We start from the raw sequence: 24,590 nt of genomic DNA, 5'->3' as shown, positions 1-24,590 counted from the left end.
AGGGCGTGAGAAGGTGAGAAATATTTAAGCAAAGGCATGTAACGTCTACAGGAGAGACGACGCCATCGCCGCTGCTGCTGACCTGCAACACCTGTCTGAAAAACAATGACACACTTTTCCCCAGTTACAGCAACATCCCGCTGCTTCATGCAATCAGAGCTTTCTCCGTCAGGCCGAGCTGGCTGTGGACATCAGCAGATGGAACGATATCACATAGTTTGGATTCATCACCACACGGTGCACAGGTTTTGGCTCGTGAACCAGCTATTCTGTGACTGAATGGGAGTTTGTGAGCTGGCAGAGTGATGGAGATAGAGAGCTGGCACTGCAAACTTTAATTGTCCACAGCCAGCGTGGCTGAAACAACTCTGTGATAAACCTGCCACAGGTGTGAAAGCACACGTGTGAAGATGTTAAATATGTACTCATTGGTATGCAACATAAAAGTGGAGGTCAACTGCCTGTTAAAGGTTTATACACACCAGCAGATTTGGCCGTGTGATTAAGAGGCTTTAGGTGAAAGGGTGGCCCTGATGTCCTGCAAGCAAAACACCAACACCAACAAATCATAACCGCTGATCATCCTGCCTCTTTGATCCGCATAAAGCTTAGAAGCTCCGCTCTCTCTGCAAAGTTTCCCTCTTGAACTCTCAGCACACAGTTTTAATGAGCTCTGGGCGCCGCGGCTATGATGGAGCAGCACTTACAGGTCAGCATATTTTCCCTGGAATGTGCTGGAGAAGGAGTTATAATGACACAGAAAGATATATTGATAGAGACGGACATATCTTCAGTGATTTCTCTTTAATTATCTGCAATCATATCTACAATCTGTCTTCATTATCACCTTGTTAGGCAGTCCGCAGCAGAGCAGGTAGACGTTTTGTATTTTTTGGGAGAATATTTTCAAACTTAAAAGCTTTTTCAGGTCACCAACGTAACATGAAGAGATGAACTAAACTGACTTTTTTTTCTGCGGAGTTGCATGTTCTGCTCATATTTATGTAAAAGTGTTGTCAAATGTGTTGTGTCAAATCTCACACATGAATGCGACTGCTGCTTCCCAGAGGTTATTTGCAGGAGCTGATGAGCAGGCGCTTCTTTCCAGAGCTTTTTTTTTTTTAATTTACATATTGCTTGTTTACTTTTTGTTGATGCAGTGGTTTGTGAGAGGTTTGTGTTTTTCTGCTACTGCATGCAGCGTGGTGCCAACAATTTTTTTTAACTGCTCCAGGCTGCGAACATGGTTGGTTTCTCAACACAAACCTAAAGCTGTTTTTCCACACTCCTCCCAGATGGAAATAGAAGGAAAAGATTTTATTAGATAAATGAAAGGTTGGGTGGGGTGTAGCACCATGCCAACACATCCACCTTGTTGAGCAGACATGTTGATGATGTTCTGGTTGTCGTACCTGCAGGAGAAGACTGTGGTTGACCCGGGAGAAGACGGGCGGGTTGTCGTTGACATCGACGACAGTGATGGTGATGAGGACTGCCGAGGACAGAGGAGGATTCCCTTCATCTGCTGCCTGCACCGTCAGAGAGTAATGAGGGACCTGGAAAGGAGAAAGAGGTGGAATTCACTATTTTTTGTCTTTTATTTAATTCTTATTGTTCAGTTTGCCTTTGTATTATTGTTTTTCTTTCTTGTGTTTGAGAAATTAATCTTTATATGTGCCTTTTTTTCGTTGCTCATTTTGACTTATTTGACACACACTGACCTCTTCTCTGTCCAGCGCAGTGCGGACAGTGATTTCTCCACTACGAGGGTGAATAGAGAACTGCTGCAGACGGTCTCCGCTCACTATGGAGTAACGCAGCAGATTGTTGACGGGACCGTCCTGATCAGTGGCTGTTACCTGGAAGGTAAAGAAAGGGAGGGGAGGAAAAGTTAGGAGAGGAGTAATACTTCTCGCTTTAGTCAGGATATCTGAGGTCAGGCAGAAGTCAGACAAAAGACTCACACATTATACTGATAGCACCCAAAAAATACAATCCAACAGAGCAAAAACAACTACTAATGATAATAAAGTAAGGACAGAGGTCATGTTATCTACAGCACCTCTCCTTGGTGCTCCCATAGTCTAAAAAAAGACAAAAAGTGCCATATTGGATGCCCCGCTGGTAGATAAAACATGATAAAGAACTATCAACGGTGTCCTAATGTGCAAGAAAAAAAACTCTAGGGTGCCTTTCTAGTGGAGAAAACATGATTAAGTGCCCCTGGGGTGCCATGCCATTGGAGATAACATGATAAAGTGCCCTCCAGGTTGCCCTTCCAGTGGAGAAAACAAATGCCATTTTTATTTTATTTTTTTGCCCCTGCCTTTCAGACCGCCCGAGGTCGCTGCTGACACCTCTGACGCTCGTTAAAGACACCTCAGCCAAAGGTTTCGGTGTAAATCTTTGGGTTGAACGACACTCTTGACTGACGTCCACACTAGAAACTACAGGTATGCTAGTAAAACAGATAATGTGTTTAACTGCACTGCTGCTGTAACCTGTTATCCTGTGTTTATGTGCAGTTTCCAGTTGGTTCTGGTTCTAGCTTGTTTTAACCTTGTTGTTAAGATGAACCTTTATTAACTTGAAAACAAAGATATTAGCTTGTTGTGATTGAGGCTTGATGCCAAAACACATGAAATTGGTTAATTAGTTGCAAATGGAAAAAAATCTTGAAATTGCGACATTATGTGCATATACTGACTGTGGGGCTCAATAACAGAACAAGATGAGTCATTAAGATGACGATGTCTTGCAATAAACCGTCTTTTTCTCATTATTGCTTTAGCTCGAGAATCCTATAATTGTCTCCGCTGAAGGAGGACTGTCTCCCCTTGTTATGTTAAAACAAAACATTTCAAACTGCGACATGACGCAGTTAAATGGTGAAAATGGAGAGATGGAAACGGCGAACGGGAAAAGAAAAATGTCAAATATGAATCCATATGATTACAGACTCATCATCCAGCCGAGGCCCGACCATCAGCGAGCCACTGAGCTGTGTTATTGCTGCGTTATCTCTGCTGCTGGCCTGACAGATGACATGTTGTCGGATAACTGTGTGTGTGTGTGTGCAGGTGTGTGTGTTTTTACACATGTACATCATCGACAGGCAGCCAGATCATCTCATACTACCATGTTGTTATTGTGTGTATGCAATTAACAGTATACAGTATGTGATGTTCCATGAGTTGTACTCTCTGTTTGTCCTGAACATGTTTGTGTTTTGCTTTTTTTTATGAATCCTCAGCAGGCTGCCAGTATCAGACGCTGTCATATTACCTACATGTGTGTAATCTGTGCGTCGGTGTGTGAAATGAGATAATAAAAACAAATATTTGTATGCAACATCTTTGCTATGTGCTTGCTGATGCATGTTGTTTTTGTATGTGTGTTTATGTGCGCAGTTCTGAAGCGACAGATAACGGGGGAAATGTCCTTCAGTTAAATTGAACCTTGGAAATATATCCAAAGTCCAATTCAATTCAGTGATTGTATTAAAGATTACTGATGTTTTTGTGACTATGATGTATGACTGTTCCTCATATTATGTGTTTGTATGTTGAGGAATTCCTCGTTAAAACATTTAATCAATGTAACCTTCACTACACTGTGTATTTTCAGCCCCGCTTGTTAGAATGCGATGTTTCTAAAGACAACAGCTGTCGTTGCCTGCTCAGTTTCTGGGTTGGTTGTTAAGCTAAACACCAGTTTGTAACATACTTTAAGTACACGTTCCCTCTACAAATGTGTAGATCACTGTGTTTAGGACAAACACCAATTCTGTCCTAAAACACCCCATAATTTCTCAGCAAATACTGTATTTCATATACTGTATATAACGTCACTGTTCGGTGCGAGTTTGGTACAGCGAAAAAAATGCATAAGGATACGTTTCTTTTCATTTATTTTGACGAATACTGAATATACGAACCGTTACAGCCTGTGTCCCTTTGTGCTCTTACCTTCATCACCAGACCTCCAGGCGTCAGATCCTCTGATATCTCTGCGCTGTAGTCGCCTCGTCCGAACACAGGCGCGTTGTCGTTCAGATCCGTGACGTTGATGATAACCGTGGTGATGTCGCTGAGGGACGACTTGCCACGACTTCCCTCTACTGACAGGTAGTACTCCCGGGAAACCTCAAAGTCCAGCGGGGCGATGAGGGTCAGGTCGCCTGCAAAACCACCAGGTGAAGACTTAAATTATTCTTATTGAAAAGTTTGAGAAGATGCAGTATAGATTTGACCTGAACCTGAGAACTTTTCTAACTTTAATACCTTTGGTTTCACTTTAATATAAAACATCACAGAGAGACCGGGTTGCTGAACACGAGTGCGCTGCGTGGCGTGTTCTGATGTAATGTTACGGGATTTGTTGGGAATCTTTTGGGGGTGATGAAATCCTTAACTTTTAAACAGTTAACTCTGATCTACAACATACAGCACAAAGTTCACAAACTGTTCAAAGCTGCCCAGCTCACCTTAAGAGCCAAACACTGTGGGATTCATAAAACGTGAAAACATGAACACTCTTCAAAGATACAGAAGTTTGTTTTAAATTCTAGTCAAGACCTCAAGGTTGTTGAAAACTACCAAATGTAGCGGATCAAGTGACGCACAGCACATGTAGAGTCTGGTGGAGCAGGATGGCATCTGGGATTTGAATATTTCATTCACTTTAGGTAACCGTCCTATAGCTTCAATTACTTATGAGACCAAGAAGATATTGATATTGATCGGTGTTTCCCATATATAGACTTCACTTTGGTGGACCTCCAAGGTACATGAACATGCACTCAAGTATGTTTGGCATAGTAGTGGACTAGTGGTGACAGGACGCCGCCAGGAAGCGGATGGAGTACGCAGGGGTCGATATATAATATAATTACTATAATAAGTTTTAATTTTTTTTTAGTTTTAAGTTTACGGGTTTTTTGAAGTTTAAGTTTTACGTTTTTCAAGTTAAGATTATTTAATTTATTAAGTTTAAGTTTTTTGTGTATCTCTCCTCTTGTGTTTTATTGTATTATATGCATATGCAAATAACTAAAAAGCCACTTATAAAAGAAAGTAATTTACAGAAGTCTGCACAGTCCCAGATTTTAGCTAAAAAAAGCCTGGTCCAGATCTGTGACTCACCATGACCATAATTCTTATTCCATACATTTCTATCCTCACCACTGCTTTTCAATTGCTCATCTGATCCGCCGTCATCCCCTCTGGATGTAAACTAGGGGGCTGCTGCTCTGCTCGACTGCACATCACATTATGTAGAGTGACAGACATACTCTTTAAAATGGATGTTCTCCTGGTAAAGGCAAGGTGCTTCGGATGATAACATCCACCATAAGTCACCGGAGTACTGTGTATGTGTGGCATCACGTGACATATGTAGTGAACTCCCACTTTTGTCAGCTCAGTGAAGCTGTGAGTTTAACCTTTCGGGGACTATAAATCTCTCCACAGCTGTCTGCCGTCTTCGTGTGTTATCTGTCTTCCACATGTGAAGTTTCACCTCAATTTATGGCGGCGATAAAAGAGGCTTTAGAGTCCATAAGGGGATGAAATGTGTCATGTCCACTTTTTTTTGTCTGTTATTGAGTCACTCCTTTCAGATGGTTTGAAGTCCTCATTCATCTGACCTCCCGTAAACCTCCTTAACTTTAACAGATAGACCTTTTAACCTCATTCTCTGGTCATTTCAGCAACAGAGCCTTGTTATTGAATGTTTGGTGTGCAGTTTCTAGTGGATATGAATGATGTAGCGCCAAGCTGGAGGTCTGACCAAGAAAATACACAATTTATAGTGTTCATTTCTAAAACATAAGAAAAGATCAGGGAATAATTTGCGAGTTAGAGCTGTACATTTTATTAACTGGCTCGCTAGTTACAGCTACTCAATTGTGAGAGTTTGATGCTTTTCTTTGTTTTCGGTGATTGTTGATCAAATGAAAGTGTTTGTCTGACAAAACGAGCAATTTCAAGACGTCACCTTGAGATTTGAGGAATTGTGATGTGCATTTGTTACTATTTTTCTGACATAAACCAAATGATTAATGATTTTAATAATGAGTCATCCAATCTGACCAAATAAATGATTTACAAATAGATGATTTTTGTAAAGAAGGCTGTTGGTTTAAACCCATTACCTGAAAGCTGGGAACCTAAAGATTCATTTGAGATGCAGCTCAGCACTGTGTTTCAAGTTGTTCTAGTTATAAATCAGAAATCAAATTCAATTAATTGAAATAAATTATGAAAGTGTAAAAGGACTTAGAACATTATGATATAAGTATATAATGGCCATTCCCATGCTCACTTATGTTTCATACATTGTTGCTGCAATTTTGGGGTTGATACCATTTGTTACCAAGTACAGAAACTACAACATAAAAAAGTTATATAACACAAAACCTTAATAAAAACCTGACACATTTATAAACTCCAATCCAAATCATGCATCTCTCAATTGCCAACATAACAAATTGAAACATGTGCTCTGAGCATCCCGCCGCTGTCAGCTTTAATATATATTGTTGTTTGGAGACAGGAGATTGTAATCTGTTCTAACTTTTTTATATTTATTACACTAAGCAGGTCTGAAGAGACGTGATATCATTATACCATACAAAGCCTGAGTGTATCTGTTGACTCACATCCAGCATATTGTGTGGGTGTTTTCTTGGGCTGCCAGCCAGTCGGCTGAACCGCACTTCATTAAGATAAAGCAAAATAGCATCCAACAACAACAAACCACTTACCATTCCCCTCCAACTAAACACCTTCAGGTTTCAACAAGTAAATTATTTGCACCTCGTACACACGGCTCAGAACTCGCTTCATTGATTTTTCAGATCAAGGAGATTTGTACAACCAGCCTGAGTCAGAATGATCCAGAGTTTATTTATTTTTTTACCTTTTCTACTGGGAGAAAGTTGGCTGAACTCCAGTTGTTTTCCTTTCTATCAATGTCCGGCGTCACATTCATACTCTTCTGTACATTCTTAAGGCGCTGACACACCGAGCCGACGGTCGGCCGTCGGACAGTTTGGGGCCGTCGGTGAGCGTCCGTCAGCCTAGTTTTTTCGGTATGTCCCGCACAGTCGGCTCTAGCTTTTTCAGTCGATTCAGCATGTTGAATCGGCGGCGGCGCCCATCGGTGAAAGAAATCACTCTGATTAACTGTTCAGATTAAACTAATCAGTTCATTACAAGAGAAATGGACGTGAGGAAAGCAAGCCAACGAGTAAAGTCAAGAGAACACACACAAAAGGCTCATGGTCATCTGGAATGACGCTAAGTGGTGGGTGAGAGTGGTGTGAAAACGGTCTGCAGACGCCGCTTTATTTCATGTACGTTTCATAGCAACGGCTTGTATATCCGCCGTCCTCGGTCTTCCGGTTTCCCTTTTTGAATGATGAATACAGACTACCGCCACCTGCTGGTGTGGAGAGTTATTTCCTCTCACGCAGGCGCAGAACGTACGTGGTAGTTGGCCGTCAGCTGTAGTCTTTGCAGTGTGTTTGAGTGCAATTTTGTTTGCAACTTTGCTGTAAAGTCCACGGCCAGAGCTGCAAGCCACCTTCACCCCAGGCCTTTCAAAGCCAGCCTAGAGCCGGTCGCGGTGCACTCTCACGCCAAGGAAATGCACGGTCCCACAAGGGGATCCTCTCACACTGAGCGACATCCGTGATCCGCCGAGTTGAATCCTTCGGGCACCCAACCGTTGAGAAGTGTAGCCATATTGTCTGTCCATTATGAAACTATGGTGGGACAAAGTCTCTGTAATTAAAGGGAAACACTGAATCCAGTTATTATCTCTGGGTGTTTCAGGCGAGCATGGACAGTTTAGCAAATTAACAAGGAGGGACACTTTATGGCACTATTGGATTTGTATGTCTTGTGACTCATACGATTGCACTCCGTCTTGGTTTTTTTGTGTTTCTCTTTGAGATCATGTGTTGACATAATTGTAGCTGCCTCTTTCTGTTACTTTAATGATGCAGAAAGAATGACTCCTAATTACAGTTGGCATCACCACAGAGGACAGATCCTGTGAGTGTTTATTTTCACTGACTGTCATAGTTACAAATGGGAGGAGTAAAGCTTACACGAGTGTCTCAGAGAGATGGATGTATTTATACAAGGGCTGTCACTTTATATTCCAAATTTTAATCTTTTGTTTGAGTGTGGGGAGAACAATGAGTATTCAAACTATAAGTTGTTTGCTCTGTGTACTCAACCGTAGATCAAAAACCTGTCAGGTGCTCGTGGAAAATGGGGAAAAAACAGGATAAACAGGAAGGCAATCCAGGCACTCCAAAATCTTAGAACAAGTGGCGTAGTGAGGCCACACCTGTTTTGTCGGTTGGTTAAATGCCCTGATGAAGACCTACAGTGATCGAAACATGTCCTATTCAATGATTTAGCCACTATAATAAAGGCTTTTTATATTTCTTCCTTCTTGTCACTTGTTCTCAGATGCCTGGATTGCTTTCCTGTTTATTTGTAGTTTGCTTTGAGGTCCAGTAGGTGGTTCACATTCACTATCAGGTTGACCTATTGCAGGCCCTATTTACCAGTCAATAAACTAAGCTGATAAATTGAGGAGAACACGAGCGAGCAAAGTCGTGCTGATCAGATAATCTACGACACCAAAGCGCCTGAGAAGCAGTGTGTGAAAGTATGTACTTCACCACTGATGACACAATTACCGACAAAGATAAGATCTGTTTTCTGATATAACAAACAATAACAAAAAACAGCCTTAAGCCTTAAGGCTGGCCATCACTAAAAGATTTTTCAAATCTTGATAGATGTTGAAAATGCGAGAGAGCCCGCACGTAACGACATGTTATGTTCAATTTAACAGTTTTGTTCCGATAGTGTGTGGAGAGCAACGATTTGGCGAAAACAGCACACCACACGCTAACAGATTCATTCATGAACAACAAGAGTCACGACTAAAAAAAACGGAAATCTTGTAATATCTCTCGCGATCAAACGTGACTTCAGTGTAAACAAACATGGCGGGCACCGGAAATTCTCGAAGGATCGATGGATGAAGTCATGGAGACACGTTAAATAAACACTTGTGTTGTTGCCACAAATCAACAAGTTGGTCCTCCAAGTGAGGCAGCGGAGGCACCAGAAACGAGTGGAGCAACATCAACTGTACAACAGTTTTAAGCTGTTTAAACTGTCTATGTGCCGTATATTTCCTGATAAAGTATTCTCACACAGGCTCCCAGGATGAATCAAAATGCCCACTGAAGCTGCTGACCTCAAACATGAGGTGAACATCTGGCAAAACTGAACTTCATTACCATTTTAATATGCCTAAACAAACTGACAAACAATCCTCCCTTGTTTACTTCCCTGAATAAAAGTCTTGGCACTGATTTCCCATCAACCTTTAACTCTGCCTTTTTGTACTATTAGTGTAAATCATTCCCACAATCCAGCAGCAGATTTCCCTCCACACACGCAAACACAGACACAATGTAATCTCAGAGCAGAAACCCCCAGAAGCATGTTCCTCTCTGTGACAGTCATGCTCGTGCAGATAATTATGCTAATGTCTGTGATTTATTGTGGCAAGTATTGCTTTTAAAATTGTGCACGTTGTGTGTTTAACATAAAGGGAGATATTGTGTATGTATAGCAGCTCCTACATGGCTGCTTGGGCTCCCCGCTGCCAGGTTTCTGTCAATAAGGGTTCGTATCGGTGTTGTGTGTTTTGCTCGAAGCAGTCTGAGTTCATTCTGCACAGCGTGATGCAACTTCTCAGAAAGAAGCGACTGGCTGAAGGTGATTTGTCATTGTCAACATAAAGACTCCGTTTCCCACGAGTCTCTCACACGAACACATGTGCAGGTTTCAGAAACTCAAACTGAAGATTTTATAAGATGTTTTAAATGCAATGGATAATTAAAAGAATAAAAGCTTTTCTGTGACGATAATCGGGCCGTACTACTCAAACAAACACACACATTTGTACATGTGGACTTGTGAGGAGTTTATTCTTTAACCCCTACATCTTGATATACTTCAAAAGGGACACACATATTTTCCAAAAAGTCCTCGCTATTAAGGTGTAAAATGTAAATATATCCTCATAAAGACGCACACAGACACACACCACAATAAGGAGGTGTTCAGACTGAACACAGATGTGTTGTTTCAGTTACTGGTGAGACGATGAAGTACAATCCGGAAAGTCCAGTTTCAAGTAACAGATCTACGAGTTTAAAGATCTATCAGATGCCAAAACACGAAATACTATGAGACAGGATTATATAACACAGCAGCAACTATTTCATCTTTCCTCAAGGCAAACTCAGGTAAACAGCAGAGATTCATGTTAGGAACGTGCATTTACATGTATTCGATTGGCCAACACAACACATTTTGCGTTGGTTTCTGTCTGTCTGAAACAGGGTTATAATAATAAACTAAAACTGAAACTAAGACGAAAATAAGCAGTCAAAAGTATTTAATAGTAAACTTAAACTGAATAAAAATTATATCCATTAAGAAAAACTAAACTGAAATGATATTGCCTGGTTAAAAAAATAAAAAAAATTAAAATAAAAATGAAGGTAAATTCTTTTCAGTTTTAGTAGGTATAATATATCACAACCAAAAAAAACTAGACCTTGTCAAAATTAAGCATAAGTATCTTCACTCTAGGTTTAAAACTGAGCCTGCTACAATCTAAAAATTGCAAGTTGCGGTAATGCGTTTAAGAAATTAGTGGCATCAAAACACATTTGCGTTAACACATTATTATCGCTTAAACTTTGACAGCCATATTAAATATATAAAAAGTAAAACTAAACATATAAAAACTAAACCCTTCTGAAAATCTGAAACTAAACGAAAAGTAGTAAACGCACTCTGAAAACTAAATATAACTAAAATGAAATTTAAAAGTCAAAACAAAAACTTAATAAAAACTAATTGAAAAGTCCAAACTATTATTATAACCTTGGTCTGAAAGAGGCCTAAAACCCAGATTACACTTTCTGCGTACTTTTTTGTCAGCTGCCCAAGTCAGCAAGAGTCCATGCAAACCGTACAAATGCAACCCAAAATCTATGACTCCGCAGACACACCAATAACGTATGTAATATCTATACTCCAGTTCCTTCATTGAACATCCATGTAGCTGCATCCATTTTCATTTATTTCTATACATACACAGTGACACCTTTTTATTACTAAATAATAAATGTCTATGTTTGTGACGGTGCTATTCTCATTCTGGTGAGAAAGATGTGTGGACTGTCTAACACTTCATCCTATGATTCATTGGCACATTAGAGCGTTACATCCATCTGCCCCATGCAGTAAGATACAACAAACAGCGGTATCTCAGCTGATCCAAGGCCAGTGTGAGATTTATCAACTCCATCTTTAACAGCATCTTTGGAGAGATTTACCGATGACGCAGAACATCCATAATTGATTTAATAATTTTGAATCAATCTTTGGACATCAAAAAAACAAACTCATAAATTATCAACGGTGGTTTCAACGAGCCGGTGAGTCATTCTCTTTTCATACGGCGCACAAAAAACAAGAAAAAAATATTGATTCAAAATTAACCTTTACGAAAACAAGGAAATGAGCCGCTGAAATTTCATGATGAATACACTTCCTCTCAACCGGTGACCTATACTTTCACTTGTGTTATGCCTAAAAACTTCCTTTTAATTAATTTAATTTCTGAAGAAATATTAAAGAAAGGTTAAACAAGTTTCACTTCCCTGCATAAAATACATCACTCATTTCAGAGTCGCTGTTAGGAGCCAAGGTTGAATAAAATCAAACATCAACATTTCCTGCAAATAAATAAATGGATCCATGTTCTCACCCTCACAAGCTCTATCAATTTAAATCTCAGCATCTCTAACCTTAACTATTAAACTGAACTACCCACTGTTACAGGAATGTGCACGAACCAATCACATTTACCTTTCAAAATAAGACTGAATATTTTGCTTTAACTTATTAAAGTTACAATTATAAATGTTGGCGTTTTAAAAGTGTAGTCTGCAAACTGCATCACAACCTTTCAGTTGAGCCGCTGTAAGTCACTTTGTCCACATTAATGAAAGACATCGATGGTGTATCAATAAAGAATTGATCCATCTAAAGTTTGTAAAAAGTTTTATAAAGTTTAGTGGGAAGTACTACACAATAATGCTGACATTGATCATTTCTGGAACAAGGTTCACAGCCATGAATCAGTTTCTAGGACCGTAGTGTGTGTGTGTGTGTGTGTGTTGGTTATACTGTGTTCTGTATGAATTTTCATTACCATAACTGACATGTTTTTACACAAACGCTGACTCAACAATTCATGTTGACTCCTAATATAAAGACGCTGTACAAAAGTGCCGTACATCGGCAGTGAAGTAAATTGGGTTATTTTGGCCGTGACACTTGATTCTTTGCGGGTTCAGTCCCCTGTGTGACTACATACAGAGAGTAATCAAATAATAGCTGATCGGGGGATTTATTGATCAGTACAAGCTATACAGAGAGAGAACACAAGTCTTCCTCAGCCTGATATCACTTGACTAGACATTTAAAGGGATCAGTGCAGCTTTCTATAGCAAATGAAGAAGGTCTCACTTTAAATATATCCCTCTAACTCAACTGACTGAGTCCGTTGTGATTTCTTTTAGTTTGGACTGGACGATTTAATATCCGTTTCACGATTGATCACATTAATAATATCAAAACTCTGCCTGAGGTGTTTATCCCAAAAGACACTTCTCAGCTTGGCTGAGGCCATTAATGCCTTTTTATGATACAACTTCATAGTTTTGTTCTTCTAGTTCAACTTGAATAAATACACTTTATTTCCTGTCAACACATCTATAGAGGATCTCAACAACCCTCCCAAATCTAACGTATTCCTCCCAGTAACTCCGAGACACTCCGAGACTCCGATCGCCACGTCTCTGCTTTTCAAACTTTTAAGACTCTCTGCTCTCCCCAAATAATGAAAGCTAACGCAGTGGGCAGTGATCAATGAGTTCGGCTCTTCTGACCAGCTGCCCTTCAATGATTTATGGGCAGGAAGCCGTGAGATGGTCCCACGCCATCCAAAGGGGCAGACTTCACTTCACTCCCAAACTCTGCAAGTTTGAAATCCATCAGGGGACGGAGCACCTGAACTCAACTCAAGCTACTTAACTTCAGGTCATCAGGTTCTTTACTTTTAGTGAAAGTAGTAAAACTAATAGAGCTGCAATGATTGATCGATTAGTTGTCAACTATTAAATTAACTAAATTAACTATTTTCTTAACTGATTTGAGAACATTTTTAAGAAAAAAAACGTCTAAATTCTGTGATTCCAGCTTCTTAAATGTGAATATTTTCTGGTTTCTTTACTCCTCTATGACAGTAAAAGTAAATAATACTTGATGTGTCCGAAGATTTTCTCAAGCACAGAGGTATAAAGATCAGACATACATCATAATACTGAATTATGGCAAAGTTATTCTTTTAAACAGGAAACAGATGGGAAGGTGTTAACATCTAGTCATTTATCTTTTAAATTTCATTAATTTATGCAGCTAATTAAAAGTGCCATTCATCTGGGATTCAATCCTTAGGCGTTGCATATTAATACACACAAAACATTACCATTATTAATATTAATTTAAAAACAATACTAATTGCAATAAACCTGTGACACAAATGCCAAGCAGACTGGAAGCCTCAAGCCACCTCGGAGGATAATAAAGTTATGGCATCTTTGCTTCAATCCAGCTGGATAGTGTAATGTGATGATGATACCAACTCTGCAGTTCCCCTCAGCACTACGGAGCGTTTTAGCATCTTTCAGCTCATTGTTTTGGTTTTACGTCCCACATCTTCACTGTTTTGATTCACTCTCACGGCTCTCATCAGTGTTTACTCCAGCAGCAGCTCTAATAAACCAACTTGACGCTGCCTGTCCAGCACAAACACAGACACAGTTCTCCCCATGATGAATAAACTGGCCTTTAAATTCATCACACTGCCCCTTTAAAGAAATACAATAATACATCCTGTAAATGTGTAAACAAAGTGTGAGACAGACGGATTAAAACGTTCCCTACCTGTCCGTGTGTCCAGCCGGAAGCGTCCGTCCTCGTTGCCGGACACGATGCGGTAGACGATGGGATGCGGCCCTCCACCGTCTCTAGTCAGGGCGGAGAGGATCATCACCTCCGATCCAACAGCCAAGGATTCTGGGAGCTGAGCGGTGTACTCCGAGCTCAGGAAGACCGGCTGGTAGTCGTCCAGGGAGACCACGTCCACCGTGACGGTGGCGACGGAGTAGAGGTGACGAGGCAGGCCGCGATCAGAGGCCTTCACCTTCAGCTCGAAGGTGGGCGGCGTGTCAGGGTTCAGCGGACGCTCCAGCCGCAGGATCCCAGAAAACTCGTCCAGAGAGAAGTAGCCGCTGTCGCCCGCCAGGAGGGAGTACTTCACCTCAGAGTTTATACCTGGAGGAGGAAGAGATGGAGACAAGTGAATGATTTTATTAAGAATCGTATCACCGAATAATTACCTGAAAATGTAATAAAATTTGCACCTAACCTGATTGAAAATGTAATAATACACAACAATATAATAAAATGTTCTGACTGTTCTGAATTTCAGAATCAAGGTGTCCTCTAGTACCAACATAAACAGATTCAATAAATTTGCTTTAAAACTTCCCAATATTACACTTTTAATATGTCATTTAGTTTGTTTTCAGTTACGTGAGTATGATAGTTGTATATTGGCTCTGACAGACGTGCTGCTACGTGACACCTGGATTCTTTTCTTTGAGAGGGAAAACAAATTAGCTCATAAAGTTGCTATCAAAACCACATCTGGATTCCTGCAAGGTGTGTTTATGATTAAAAGACATGATGTCAAAGCACATCATAAAACTTTCAACTGTGTGACCAAAAGATGAAAAACTGTTGAGATCTTGATGTTAAAGAGTCTTTCGTGTACTTGTCTTTTAAAGGGTAAAGAATAAAACCTTGCAAGTGTCTCCTGGAGGCTGCGATGCTCCTGGGATTCTCAAAAACAAATGTGAGAATGCACCGACTAGTTTGCTATTCTTATAGTGGGAGACAAAACAGTTTTGTCTTAAGGGTGATGCTACAAAGAAAGAAATATCAGGGTCATTAAAATCAAAGTGTTTTTTTTCCTTTGGGAGCATGAATGTGTTCTGGAAATTTCATGGCGATCTGCACATTAGATTTCAATATTTCTTGAGGACACGTGGTAATGTTGGCATGCTGCTGGTGGAAGAGGAAAGGGCACGTGGATCACAAACACACATGAGAATCATCTGCCTGGGAACATGAGTATCCAGAGCACACTTCAATCTGACCATTGATGTCTCTGGACCAGAGGGTTGAACAGATGGAAAGAAAGACCCACAAAATGATGGGCATCTGCTGTATACATGTAAGCCCTGTGGAAAAGTCCCAAAGCCCACAACATGAGGCCAATTAACACACAACTGGTAACACAAGACCAATTATGTTTATTTTATGAGTAGATGAGAGTATCACAGTGTGGTAAGTAAACTGCTCAGCCAATGACAGGAAGGGTGTTAATAAGGTTGTGAAAGTAGCATCAAAAAATTGCCAAAAAACATCTGTGATATTTATAACTCCTGCATGCTTAGGATGGGTCTGACAATAACCAGAGACCCCTCTCATCCAGCTGATGTAGTGTGTAAAAAACACAATATTTTGTGCATTTAAACATAGTTGGTGTCTCTACCTGCTTATCCCTCATTAAAAATACTCAACATGCCCTGCAGCTCACAGAGACAAGCAGACACAGTTTTCCTTTAAGAAGTGACAAGCTAAAACGCCTGGAAACTGCTGTTTTGACATAATTACACAGACTCCTGGGAGCGCTGTGATTAAAGGTCAACATTTTTAAATTGAGCGAAGCTTTAGCAAACAGGTGGTTCGACAAGTTCCAGGAGGAAGTTGCATTTTCGTACTTAAGCGTTTAGCAAATTATCGGCACTCTGGTTAAAGGCCAACATTTCAAATCCTACTTTCTAGAGGATCAGTGGTTTGATTGTTGATTGTCTTTGATAGTTTCTCTCTTTCCTCATGTTTTCTGATGCTCTCTGTGCTCTATGCTGTCCATTAGAGATGTCAATCGATTCAAATATTTAATTGTGATTTATCGCAAATTAATCACACATTTTGTATTCATTCAAAATGTCCCTTAAAGAGATATTTGTAAGTATTTAATACTCTTATCAACATGGGAGTGGGTAAATTGCTGCTTTATGTAAATGTATGTATATATTTCTTATTGGAAATCAATTAACAACACAAAACAATGACAAATATTGTCCTGAAACTCTCACAGGTACTGCATTTAGCATAAAAAATATACTCAAATCATAACATGGCAAAATCAAGCCCAACAGGCAACACCAGCTGTCAGTGTGTCAGTGTGCTGACTTGACTATGACTTGCCCCAAACTGCATGTGATTATCATAAAGTGGGCATGTCTGTAAAGGGGAGACTCCTGGGTACCCATAGAACCCATTTTCATTCACATATCTTGAGGTCAGAGGTGAAGGGACCCCTTTGAAAATGGCCATGCAAGCTTTTCCTCACCAAAATGTAGCGTAATTTTGGAGTGTAATTTTGCCTCCTTCGTGACAAGCTAGTATGACATGGTTAAAACTGAGCCTGATACAACCTAAAAATCGCAAGTTGCGTTAGTAGCGTCAAAACAAATTTACGTTAATGCTTTATTATCGCGTTAACTTTGACAGCCCTACAGATTACATATATTTTTCCGCATCAAATTCAGGTTTTTAAATCACAAAGAGGGTTGTTAACATAATCTACTGAATCAACAGTATCTGGATTTAGGTCTTTACCTTTTGGGATACCTGCAGTTAATGAAAACTGAATGTGTTTTCAATACATTTCTTTGGCAAATAAAACATCCAATAACGAAAAAAAAAATGTCATTAGTCACTGTTGTCTGTGAGAAAGTTGTCTGCGTAGAGAAAGAGGACAAGCTGCTGCACATCTGAAGGAGTGGCTGACCTGATCTGTCTGCTCATGTTTCACAACCCACCTCTGTTTGTTTGTGTGTGTGTGTGTGTGTGTGTGTGTCTACCTGACTGAATTTGTCCATATTTGTGCATAAAAAAGCATGTGTGTGTATGAGTCTTTGTACGAGCAGAATATTTGTATTTGTGGGCGTCTTTGTGCATTTTTATCGATCCTCTTGTGTGAACTGTGACTATTCAAGTGTACGTGTTGAACAACACACACTTCACGCCTACACTGACTGAGCGCTAGAGCTGGTTTCAGATGAGTAAAACTGTCTGTTTTACTTTACTTTTATCTGACTTTACTGTTCACACCTAAGAAACCCAACAGACCATCAAAGCCCGCACATAAATAAAGCATCCAAACACAGCAAAGGAAATTTGTACCAAAACTGTGTCGGAGTGTTTCAGATTCGTTCAGTGCTAAAACACTGAAGTGAAAAAACAAGTGTGTCCTGAAACACACAAGCAGAATGATACATTTGTGTGAGTGAGATTAAAAACCAAGAGGATTCTATAAATCACGAGGAAGAGAAGAAGAGGAAAAACAAAGTAAAATCATGAAGAAGTAACGCGAAGGAAACAAGGAAGAGACAAATGAACAAGCAAAGGATGGAAGAAAGAAACTTATTCATGCTGGTTGGTAGTTTCTCTACTACAGAACCAAACTTGTTGTTGAACTTTGTTTCAGTTCTCATATTATTCAGTGCTCGTTCAAAACATGCCTGTTAGGAACGGGCTTTTGCCTGGCCTGTGGCGTTGCTGGCCGCAGCTTTCTGGAGAACCGCTCATCCAAACAATTTCACACTGAACACTGATCTTCCTTCAGTCCTGAGCAATACACCTGTCATGACATAGTTGTATCCCCTCGCAATGCTGGAGTTTATATGTGCCATTTGGGTGCAAAAGCTCACATGAACATCGAGAGAGCTAGCTTTACCCAGCATGGTGTTAGGCGGTGAAACATTTAATAGGTCCCCCTTTCAATCAAGCCCCCAGGAAGAGCGCCGGGCTTTGAAGCAACTTTTTTTGTAATGGCCAAATGCTGAAATTACAACTTCAGTGTACGTCTTGAGGAAAATCAACTTCCCAGTATGTGCTCTTGAATAGACCTTATTTAAATCATTAGGTCCTAAAAGTTGTAAAATGCACTAATAGCTGAATACAAACATATTTTCCTTCCTCTGTTCATGTGAATCAAGAGCTAACAGCATAGAAATAGACTGTAGGAGTAGAACAGACATTCCCAATAAAATCAAAGCAGTAGGATGGTCAGAGAGCGGTGCACATTTTTATGTGTGCCGTTGCCATAGCGACCGTTGTAGCGGGCTAACTTCTGTATGAACCGACTTGTGGCAAGTAGCAGACTAACTGAGGTGAGGTTTTGCAGTAACGACGACTAAACGAGCAGTGGAGTAGTAACGTTACGAAGCACAACGAAAATGTAAATGAGCCAAATTTAATAATTTAATGCTTCATCCACACACTCTTGTCACATCAGAGGAAAGCACATTGCTATCGCCAGATGAATGACAACTTAGTTCGGCTCATTTTCTGTAAGCAGTGTGGCATTGGAGCATGGTGAGCTGGCTGGTTAGCTCTTGGGCTGGTTTCACCAGGCTTTGGTGCTGCACTGATTACGGAAAATGTGCTGGTGGTCAGAGGCAGTGCCGGGTCTAAACGGTCCCTCCACCTGGGGACATGCCACCTAGTTAACTAGCCAGCCAGCTGTCTCCGGGTTCTGTGTCCATTCTCTTCCCGGCGAGCTGAGACCACACACTTAACGTCCCCACTGTGGCTTCTGTTGTCTCCACAACAACTAACAAAAATTGCCATTTTCTATTATTCTAGTCAAATTACCTCAGCAAACAGTTCATTGACACTTCTACTCCTGTTTTATTTCTAATGCAGCCAGGGTTAAGGGTTAAAATCTCTGAGTAGCAATTAATTGGCAGCACAGCTGGATGACAGTGAGAGGCAACAGGTTTGGGAAAGGCTTCATCTTTTATTATGTTTAGAATTAGTGACTCTGCACAGACAAAGGTGAGCCTGTGTAAGCTTCAGTACAGTTAAGTATTGCTAAAACCAGGACAAAAGAGTTGTTACAACATGTTCTGACCTGAGAGAAACATTAGAACGCTCTCTGTGGTGTTATTGTGTTGTAACTTGCTCACAGAACCCAAAATGAAGTGACATTTAGAAACCTACCAGTGTCCGGGTCCTTGGCGTAGATGACAGCGACGGGAGTCCGGACGGTCGTGTTGTCAAACACAGTGACCTCGTAGTGGCTGGAGGAGAAATGAGGCGGGTTGTCGTTCATGTCCTGGATCATCAGCCGGATGTCTGCCTGACACGACCGCCCACCGCCGTCCGTCGCCTTCGCCACCAGGTTGTACTCAATCACCTTCTCCCGGTCCAACACCGCCAGAGTAAACAGCTCACCTGGGGAACGACGGATACAACAAAAACAAGTTTGTCACCTCATAGTAGACAATCAACAATCATAAATCATCATCAATTAACAGTGAGGAAACAACAGAGGGGGATTAGAAACTTGGTTGCATGCGTGCGTGCGTCTGTCTGTCTGTCCGTTAGCAGGATTACTCCAAAAGTTTGAGATGGATTTGAATGAAATGTTTTGGAGGGGTTTGGTGTAGCACATTCAACAATCCATTAGATTTTGCCGGCGATCCGGATTCAGGAATTGTTTTAAGGATTCCGATCAGTTTGTGCATTAAGACCACAGGGGATAACACATGCGCAGTGTCACTGATGACACGTTGATGAGGTATGACCCAGCCCCCTTCTGAGAGCAGAGAGATAGGTGTGTGGATGTGTGGCGAGACTCCGAGGTGCGGGAGCTGCTGGCTGTCCGCGGTGGGAGAAGAAAAAGCGGTAGATGACGGGATGAGAGACAACGTAGTGTAACGTTATACAGACATAACAAAGCTGCTGCTGAATGAGAGAGGCATCCGCCGATACGTTACAAGCAAACACACCGTGTTAATAATAAGCCGACCACTCACGGTACCGCCAGCTGTGAGCTGTGATCTGTTTTAAAGTCACGCACCTTGGCGGAGGTCTGCGCTCTCCGAGTGCCATTCTAGTTTGTTATGTTTTGTTATTTATTTATCTGTTTTTCCTTCATTACTGTGTCTGTGATTACGTAATCTAATTCCATGTTTAACTTGCTAAATCTTCCACGTGTATCACGCTATCTCAATCACATCAAAGAGGAATGCTATATAATTGTACTGTTGTATTATACCTTTGTACCAATCAAAAAGTGAATATAAAAATCTTTTTATGGAGTCTCTGATCAGACATCTTCACAAGTCTATTCCAAAGTTGAAGCATTTGACATTTATGTCTGATATTTGAGTAGAAGTATAAAGTAGCATAACATGTAAATACTCAAGTACAAGTACCTCAATATTGTACTTGGTATTACATGTGTTCAAGTCATGAAGTGTGGAAACTTTGACCTGCGGTTGGCTCTAAATGAAAATTCGGATCACTTTAACTCTACAAGATTCATCCTTTCAAGATGTTTAAATCTGTCAGTGACAGTGAGGTGGCACTGAGGACACGATAGAAAGCTGTTATGACAGAAACTAAGTGTGATAGATGTCAGTGAGGAGCTCCTGAAGAAAAGGTAGAGAACAATAGAAATGTTTGTGTCTCTTTTCAGCACAGAGCTTGCCTGAGTGCCGATGCTATCGCCAACTCAAACACTTAGAGGCAGCACTCGTGTTTTGACCCCAAACAGACGGCATCATACCTGTCCTGTGGTCGAGATGGAACTTGTCTGCGCTGGGACCGTGGAGGGTGTAGGAGATCTGGCCATTAGCTCCCACGTCCGGGTCTGACGCCGAAACCTTCAGCACAAACATGCTGGAGGGCGAGTTTTCCATCACCGCCTCTGTGTACACCAGCTGGAACAGGAAGATAATAACAATAATCAGGCCTCCATTTGCATAGCTCTTCTCTCAGTCAAGTTACTGAGTGCTAAATAAGGTGATACGGATACTGAGGTTCCAATAATAAAGAGAAAAAAGGTGGTTTAACATTTTAGCAATGGGCGGAATTTATTATTACAGCTAAATTTAAAGCAATTGCTCTTTACTTCAAGGGTTACTTTCAAAACAATGGCTGTTTTAAAATGTTGCTGTTTTCTGCATGATCAGGCAGCAGCAGCAGCAGCAGCAAAAGTGGTAGAGTTGTCCATTAATTGTAGGGTTGGTGGTTCAATCCCCTCTTCCTCTTGTTATTGAGTCAAAGTGTCCTTGAGCAGGAAACTGAGCCCCCAAAAATTGCAGCTTTTTCTTAAATCTTTTCTATTTTTTAAGTTGCTTTGAGACAAAAGTGTCTGTCAAATTAAAGAAAGTCAGTTATTGGTGCTTTTTCATTCACGTGTTTGTCAAAAAGAGAAAAAAGATCACAGTTATAACTCATAATGTCAAAATTATTTACATTTAGTTGCACTAAGAAATGGGGCTGTCCTCGAACAAAGAAATTCTTAGTTGACTATCTACTCGATTAGTTGATTTAATCAACAGATTTGTGCAACTGAGTTTCTCCACAGAGAATCACACAAAAGCACCAATTTAAATCTGGTGTTTACCAGAGATATACTCATAAATTTCTTGGAAATAAGTCATTCAGCATGAAAAAGCATAAAAAATGACTAATCGACTAAAGAAATCTTTGTGGACTAAGACCAAAACGACCGACTAATCGACAATACGGGGCAGTCCCAGTATGAAATCAGATAAAATTGAAATACATCCATTAAAATCAGCCACATAACAGGTACACTACACAGGATTTTTTAAAAAAACAATGTATAGACTCATACAAAAAATAATCCCTCTCAATCATCACTTATGAACCACTACAGGTGTCTGGCGGTGTCTGTATCTGCATTGACCCTGCAGCCCTCTGCCTGCATTTTATTACTTTGCTGTGTTCAGGATGTTTCTGGGCGCAAGCACGCATCCAAGACGAAGCTATGAAATTGGTGGACACAGCGCCAAAAAAAAAATGCAACTATAGATGTGAAACGCCAAGTGGACAAATCTCGTTCCAACGAGAGTGAGGCTGGGGTTGGCTTTCACTTTCGCTGCCATATGTGATGCTGCAGGTGGTTCATTGGGCAAGTGTTCTGGCAACATCAACAATTTCTGCATAGTAGGCCTTTACATTTCAAGATACATTTACAGGATAAGTGCATGAAATTGTCCACAACACATCTACCACAAGTTCTCGGTCTGTCAAGGATTAGGTAAATGAATATTACCTTAACTATGACGTAAAATGTTTGCAGTACTATCTATTGGCATTGTTACATGTTACTGCATCAAATGTTGATGAATAGTACTTGGGGCCGGAAGAAACAGACGCTACTTTTCTCATCTCGCCGAGCTAAACAACTGTGTACCTGGCTACTGAAAAACACACTGAAACGTACAAAAAAATGGAGCACAAACAACTGCGGGCCCTTGACTTCAAGGCAGATGAGTTGAGTTGAGTTGGGAAATAGGAGATGAGATGGTAACATCTGTAGAGAAATCCAAAGATGTTCTTTTTGGGAAATTTACAACAACACTAACTCGGGAGATAAAAGAAAGAGAGCGGGCTAAGATAGCAGACACAGTCTCCGTCATACCCTGCATCCAACGGAGCGCTGATGCTATCAAAAAGAAAAAAGTACACTGACGAGTGATACAAAGAGCTCGTATGGCCAAAGAGCAGAAGAAAACTGGTGGAAAAGTCAAAGTTACGGTTATCCTAATGTAACTTTTCCTACCTTAACTTTTTCCCTTTTTAACCCTAACCCTAACCCTAAATCAGGTCCTAACTCTAATTACCATGGTTACCAAACAGTTAAGGTAGGATCTACAAATTAGGAGGTTTCTGTAATACAGCACCGGGTCTTAAAATGGTATACAGGAGTGAACAAACTATATAAGAGTTGAAAGTTTAAATTACTTGTGTGCAGTGTAAACAAGAATTTCCTCAACTGGGATCAGTTTTTCAGCCTCTTCTCTACTTTTGACTTAATGCTTACTGTCAGAAATCAATACATTAGATGCTTTTTGAGAAATACTCCATTAACAACCACAGCTCATAGCTTAGGGAAAAAAACTCTGTTTACACTTGACAGAATCACAACAATGCAACATTTCTGATTTGGAGAGCAGAGACCTCCCTCTCAGAATTGATATTGACGTGCTTTTGGTTGTGTGTGGGCGCTTGCAGAATAAAATATGAATGGAGAAGAGGAGGCTGCTGACTCTGCAGAGTTGGATGTACTGTGATCAGCTCTGTTATTGTGCTCTATGTGAGGAGTACATGAGGGGGTTTATAGTTTGGTAGGAGTTCTCTTCTCATTACATCCAATAACAAATTATTTCAGGGCAGTACATTTTTTACAATACAGTTTGGCCATTTTTCTTCACTAAAAAACCCCAGCAGCCAAGAAGATTATTGTACTAAGCATCGAGGACAATGTGATGCTTTGATGAATATTATCTGTGATTGAAATACCTCATGTCATCCCTCACCTGTTCACACAGTGGACTGTTGTCGTTGATGTCCAGCACGTGGACGTCCACGATAACCGGAGCCTCAGACTTCCCGTCGGTGGCCGTGACCTTGAGCGTGTATCTGTCTTTGGTCTCTCTGTCCAGAGCTTCCTTCACGATCAAACCCCACTCGCCCTCGTCCTCCTGGATGATGGCGAACTGGCCCAAAGGGTCCCCATCTGCATGCAGGAAGAAGAACGAAGTTACAATATAACCTCTGCGAGGGAGGTTATGTTTTCAGTTTGGTCTGTTTGTTTGTCTGTTTGTCAGCAGGATTATTGAAAAACTATTAGCCCAGTTTCATGAAACTTGGTGGAATTACTTTTCACTTTTGGAAACAGCCTTGGCGGAGGTCTCTGCTTTCCGAGTGCCCTTCTTTTTTTTTTAAATGTCTTTAGTGAGATAAATGACACAGAAGCAGGGCAGTACAGTAGCTTCCATCGCAGATACTGATGTCATTGCTGTGTCTCAATTTGGACACTTCTATTAGCACTTTTCTATGTAGTACACTGTGCACACTGTGTACTTATTTGTGTATTGCGTACATTTCGACACATTTCGCACACTCAATGTTTTGACTGTCAACATCCGGGTACTAATAGTGCACTGCATTTTGCCATACTACTTAGTGAGAACGCACTTATAGACTTAAACTAGCAAGTGTACAGTAAGTACAGAAGTATGCGAATTGAGACAGCACGTCTTCTGCATTTTTTCTGGGAATCATGGACACATTTTAGATCATTTAAGCTTTTGGTCTATAAAACGTCAGAAAACTGTGGAAAATGTGCATCCCAGTTTCCTAGGAAGCACAAGGTGATGTCCTCAAATGTATTGTTTTGTTTTATAACCCATGAAATATTTAATTTACTACAATGTAAGATGAAAA

General features: G+C 40.6%; 1 protein-coding gene across 1 annotated transcript in view; it reads right to left on the bottom strand.

The window, feature by feature from the left end:
* Positions 1 to 24,590, bottom strand: part of fat2 (FAT atypical cadherin 2) — a 116,241-nt gene that overhangs the window by 37,702 nt on the left and 53,949 nt on the right. The window contains exons 13-19 of the mRNA XM_037780224.1: positions 23,681 to 23,880; positions 20,896 to 21,049; positions 19,323 to 19,556; positions 14,127 to 14,516; positions 3,969 to 4,180; positions 1,722 to 1,859; positions 1,413 to 1,556 (exon numbers count right to left, since the gene is read on the bottom strand). Coding sequence (XP_037636152.1) covers positions 1,413 to 1,556; positions 1,722 to 1,859; positions 3,969 to 4,180; positions 14,127 to 14,516; positions 19,323 to 19,556; positions 20,896 to 21,049; positions 23,681 to 23,880 — 1,472 coding nt within the window. The remainder of the gene's footprint in view (positions 1 to 1,412; positions 1,557 to 1,721; positions 1,860 to 3,968; positions 4,181 to 14,126; positions 14,517 to 19,322; positions 19,557 to 20,895; positions 21,050 to 23,680; positions 23,881 to 24,590) is intronic.

Source organism: Sebastes umbrosus, chromosome 9, assembly GCF_015220745.1.
Source record: "Sebastes umbrosus isolate fSebUmb1 chromosome 9, fSebUmb1.pri, whole genome shotgun sequence".
Lineage (NCBI taxonomy): Eukaryota > Metazoa > Chordata > Actinopteri > Perciformes > Sebastidae > Sebastes > Sebastes umbrosus.
The sequence above is the reverse complement of the archived record's forward strand: the minus strand, read 5'-3'. Positions and strand labels throughout refer to the sequence as shown.